The 5,354-nt window shown below is 38.5% G+C and overlaps 1 protein-coding gene across 1 annotated transcript; it reads left to right on the top strand.

The window, feature by feature from the left end:
• The first annotated feature begins 1,381 nt into the window (after nt 1-1,381).
• On the top strand, nt 1,382-4,872 carry RGS1 (regulator of G protein signaling 1). The gene is made up of 5 exons (XM_052666757.1): nt 1,382-1,602; nt 1,970-2,053; nt 2,701-2,762; nt 3,342-3,505; nt 4,060-4,872. Exons 1-5 carry the CDS (start codon nt 1,499-1,501, stop codon nt 4,243-4,245), a joined length of 600 nt encoding a protein of 199 aa, XP_052522717.1. The 5' UTR covers nt 1,382-1,498; the 3' UTR covers nt 4,246-4,872.
• The last annotated feature ends 482 nt before the right edge of the window (nt 4,873-5,354 follow it).

Here is a 5,354-nt window from a genome sequence, read left to right as displayed (position 1 = left end):
CACAAATAATCCATGAGCTATTTATGGAGAATCAACGTTATAAGCATTATTTTAAAAAAAGTCTTTGAAACTGTCCAGAAAAGCAAAACATTGAGATGTCCAGGGATGAGATGAAGTACTTACACCTCTAAAGTCCAGACAAATAAACAAAGGCAAGTTCTCTCTTTTCAAGGTAACAATTCACCTTGCTTTGTATTCATGGTGTGTTCTTCACAAGGGAATTCAAGTATATATATGGAGAATGAATGGATGCCTCCCTCAGATGCATTATAATGATCAGACTGCCTTTGAAACAACAGTTCTGTACCTTAAATTCATCTTTATACTATTATGAATCACCAAAAATTACAGAAGCTTTCTTGAAATACATCGAGCCAACAAATAATCTCTCTCTTCTCTCCTTTAAAACTATTTACTATCAAAATTGTTTAACATTCCCACAGCACGTGTGGCTAAACAAATCACATGCCTCTATTTAACATAGCAATCTTTGGAGAGCAACTGGTACAGAGTTGTTGGAGTGGGTCCAGAGGAGGTCATAAAGATGCTCAGAGGGCTGGAGCATCTCTCCTATGAAGAAAGACTGAGGGAGTTGGGCTTGTTTAGCTTGGAGAAGAGAAGGTTCATTGTAGCGTTACAGTACTTGGAGGAAACTTACAAGCAGGAGGGAGAGCAACTTCTTATGCAGGTAGGTAGTGATAGGAAAAGGGGAATGGGTTTAAACTGAATGAGGGGAGGTTTAGTTTAGATGTTAGGATTAAGTCTTCACTCAGAGGATGATGAGGGGCTGGCACCACAGCCCAGAGAAATTTTGGGTACTCCATCCCTGGGAGCATTAAGGCCAAGCTTGATGGGCTCCTTAGTAGTCAGTTCTAGTAGTTGACTACCCTGCCCACAGAAGGGAATTTGAACTAGATGATCTTCAAGGTCCCTTTCAACCCAAACTATCCTGTGATAATATGATAATGACACACTTTTGTTACGTATAGAACATTGATATTGGTGTATCTTAGAGTACACAGTTCTTGTTTGACTCACAAAAAGCAAACAATTCTAATACACATGTGGTGTATCAGACACTTAAGGGGTGAGTTTTCAAGATTAAACTGCAATATTTGGGGCGCATTAGATGAGCTCAAGAAGAAATGCTGATTTGAATTCACTAAGAAAATACAAGAATTCAAAGTTCTAGAGGGGATATTTGGGGTTTAGGGTATCACGGACGCACAAAACAAACCTAAAGTAAATCAGTCTCATCCGGTTTAACCCCAACCACGAGACACTGCTGTCTGTTTTCTTTCTCAAAAGACTCACGTCACCGCGCTCTGAAAAAGGGGAACTTCCACAGTTTGTGGTGAGGCTACATGATAAACAGATCTGTTCACACCAACTAGCGGGGCTGCCTGCGTCAATAAAAGGCGGCAGCAGGCAGCAAACTGACATTTGGTGCTTGGAGGATTATCGCTGCAAGAGGCGCTTCTCTTCAAAGTTCAGTAAAATGCCAGGATTATTTTTCTCCCATAACAACATGACTGAATTAAATGGAAAGGAGGACTGCAAGCTCGCAGAAGGCAAAATCCGTAAAAAGAAGCAAAAGGCTTTGTAAGTATATATAACTTAGTATAAACCTCAGTGTATTAAAAATGAAAATAATACTAAGTCTTGAGATAAAGAATTTGCGCCTTTTTTGGGCTAAAGGACCATAAAGCCCTCCCAAAGGCCAGGACTATGGCATTGCTACAAGCACTTTGAGCTAATACCAACCAGCTCTTTCATTTAGGTAAGCAGGATGAGTTTTTGGAGACACCTGGAGTCTCTTAGTCTTTCAAAAATAACTACATGGATATGCGACTTTCCAGACATCAGTCATAGGATGGAGCTGTTTGCCTTTAAGTTTTAAGAAATTCATTTAGAGTAGAAATGCATCTACAACTTCAATGGATTACAAATGTCTATTCATTGTTTTCAGTGGTGCAGATCTCAAGAACTATTTGAAGTGCATGGTACCACATCTCGAATCTGGAACCAAGTCTTCTAACTCTAGGAATGTCATGTAAGTAGAAAAAAAAAAAAAAAAAGAAAAATTTAAACATATATCTACAGTTAGATTACTAAATAGTCAAACTTTTTTTTTTTTTTTTTAATTAAATAATTTCTATCCTACTTATACACCAGCAAATTACTTCTAATATACCAATAGTGCCTCGGACTTTCTAAAAGAGGTGAATGTTAGGAAGCAGAAACTATTCATGGAATTAGGAGCTCTTTTTTATGTTTTCATCAAATGGTGTGGGAGTGGACACCTTGCTTAAATCTCTTTTATTCAGAGACATATTGTACTCTTCTGTAACAATTTACAAGGAAGGATGCTTCACACACAAGAAAATAACAGAGGAATTACAAGCCTCATTTCAAAAATATGGAGAAAGTAGCAAGGAGAAAAATTATTTGCTAATAGTCACAGTAAAAACTCATCTCTCTGGGAACAGAAATCAGGATAACCATTAAACCCCTGTGTTTCCATTTTTCTGGTTATTTTTCTCAGTGTGGGCTCCCACATCTGCACTGAGAAAGCCATAAGTTTAATAAATACACGGTACACATTTCTGGAATAGAATAATAAAACCTGTCTCCTTTAAACACACAAAAGGAAACATGTGGTTTCTTGCCTAAAACCTTTTCCTTCATTTGTCAAATCAGGCTTTCTGCAGAGGAAGTAGTACAGTGGTCCCAGTCTTTGGAAAAGCTCCTGGCCAGCCAAAGTAAGTATATTACTTCAGTATTAATTGTTCTTGTTCTGAAGAATCATTATTATTATTATTAATCTAAAGTTCACCAAATATGCAAAGCTGTAGAGTTGTGCAAACACTGACAGAGAACGGACTGTTGCCTTTTAGTTATTCTCAGCTCTCAGCTACTACGTTCTAATTTCCTTCTAAGGTTTTGTGTTCCCCTACATCCCCATTTCCTACTCCTAGTAGAGTAAATAAACCTTTGCAGGCCCAGAACAATGGTTTTTTGACCAGTTTTCAGCCTGCATACAACACCAATTCAATTTGGAATTTTGTTTTTAGCTGTACCCTAGGTGAGTTCATTTAAGGAAGGCTAGAATCCAGGGCTGCAATTTGGTAGCCCGGTTCTAGATCTACAAGCTCCTAGACGTCATTATATAACTCCTATCACCCTTGGAACTGGAATATTTGCAAAATGTAGAAGAAGGAAAGTACAGAGCTTCCCATCAACATTTTATACTCAAGATTTCAACAGAACTCCTGCTATGAACTCTATACTTCACCATCGCCAGACACAAATATCATTCTCTATGTATTTACGTTGTGCAGGTGGTCAAGGTGTCTTTCGGGAGTTCCTGAAGTCAGAGTTCAGTGAGGAGAACATTGAGTTCTGGCTGGCCTGTGAAGATTACAAGAAAACCAAGTCTGATCACTTACATGGCAAAGCAGAGAGGATTTATGAGGAGTTTGTTCAGTCAGATGCTATTAAACAGGTAAGTTCAAAGTTACCTGTATAGTTCCATTGCAGGGATATTGAAAAGATCAGAAGATGGTAGCATCCTCTCACTGAGATGTGCATACATTCATTCAGATACACACAAAGAAGATCAAGCCACATGTTTTTCAGCTGTGATACTGTAAGACCTCACAATCACAGCCACACGATGCAGGCAGTGCTGGCAACAGCTCAGCAGCAGCGCCAGTGGCTCAGCACATGATGCTGAGTCAGCCCAGTTTGAATTACTGCTGGTGCTCAGAGTCAGATACCTGAAAGTAAGCTTTGAGAATAGGAATATTATGGATTGTTACAGTTCTTTCAATTATGGAGGCATGCTAGAGAATTAAAAGTTGTGTATATCAATTGCATACCTAACTGGAGATTCGTCCTACACAAGATTTCTCCTATTGTTTTAACTTGAGGTTTAAGTAAAGGTTGTTTTACTACTTTCTCTACTGTTTAGTTAGGAATTTATTTACTGTCAATACCAAACTACAGATAAAGAATACATTTCTAATGTGCAACCAACGATTGTTTTTCCCCTTCCAGATCAATATTGACCATCAGATGAGGGAAGCAACAGCCAAAAGGGCTCAAGACCCAACTCACACAAGTTTTGATGAAGCCCAGAGAACTGTCTACATCCTCATGGAAAGGGATTCATATCCCAGATTCTTGAAATCCAAAACCTACCTGAACCTTCTGAATCAGCTGCAGACCAACAACTCAAAATAATGTGTTTGAGATAAGAAAGAGTCAAGTAGACTCTTTGTCAAATATTCTGTGAACACATTCTTCAGGGTGGTTGGATCTCAGCAAAGAGAACGTGTGCCTTGGGACGTGGTATGAGAGGGATGCAAACAGCTCTGTGGGCAAGAAGATGCAGGACGAGAACTAACAAGTCTGTTACAAGCATGAAGGCAACATGTGGTGAAAATCCTTTCCTTACTTACAACATGGAATTGAGACAGGATATGGATGCTATTTACTACTTGAACTCTACTGTGAATGCTGAACCAAGGGTTAGAAACCCAAAGAACTGCTGATGGGAAAAGATTATAAAGGTTCAGAAGAAGAATAAGGATGACTGACAACTTTGTACGTAACAAGACAAGGCTCAGATGAGACTTTGCAATGGCTTTTTGAAATCTGTGAAGTGTTAATAAGCGTTAGCTCCATGATAATATTGTGTGATGTAAATATATTATGTATTGACTCATCTTAAAATTGATATATTCTAAGTTATATAAGCTGTACTTTTATTATGTTTGTGCTCAACAAACACATGTAGCATCTTTTCTGTACATTTTCTGTTTAATTTATTGCAAACTTTTCAATTAAATCTACTGAAAAAATACAGAAGTTTCCTATCTCTTTTTCGTACTCCCCCAGCTACCGGCACCTGAGTCAAATCTCAAATATAGAAATCATCTCACCTCTGCCCTCACAGTTAATCCAGCACAGCAGATCAATCACACTTGCTTACGTAGAGAGGCAGTAACTGATGAGACTCACCAGCATTCACATTACTTGTGGTATTAGCACTACATAACAGCAAACAATGAGCATTTAATTTCACTTCAAATGTTGTATTAAGCTTACCCATATGCAATGTTATGAGTAGTCTGTACTGTCATGGGATTAATGAAAGAGAAGTTGCAGTTATACACCAACTATGTAAGTACAAGTTTAGTAGTGCCTGCGTCTGAAATGATTAAGATCTTGTGACATTAGAGTTCATAATGAAAATAAACCCGAGCATCCCCTGGTCTTGATGAGCTACTGTCATGAGAGACAGCTGTCACGTGGCTGGCAACACAGGACTTGATCTCCCTGGAGATTCT

This window comes from Tympanuchus pallidicinctus, unplaced genomic scaffold, assembly GCF_026119805.1.
Source record: "Tympanuchus pallidicinctus isolate F22 unplaced genomic scaffold, pur_lepc_1.0 scaffold7, whole genome shotgun sequence".
NCBI lineage: Eukaryota > Metazoa > Chordata > Aves > Galliformes > Phasianidae > Tympanuchus > Tympanuchus pallidicinctus.
This window is presented reverse-complemented; position numbering and strand designations above follow the sequence as displayed.

What these genes read in the sequence shown, in the direction of transcription:
- RGS1 (XM_052666757.1), top strand. Translation starts at nt 1,499, where the DNA reads ATGCCAGGATTATTTTTCTCCCATAACAACATGACTGAATTAAATGGA. An exon ending in AAAAAGAAGCAAAAGGCTTT is followed by an intron (nt 1,603 to 1,969) that starts GTAAGTATATAT and finishes CATTGTTTTCAG; the next exon opens with TGGTGCAGATCTCAAGAACT. An exon ending in TCTAACTCTAGGAATGTCAT is followed by an intron (nt 2,054 to 2,700) that starts GTAAGTAGAAAA and finishes TTGTCAAATCAG; the next exon opens with GCTTTCTGCAGAGGAAGTAG.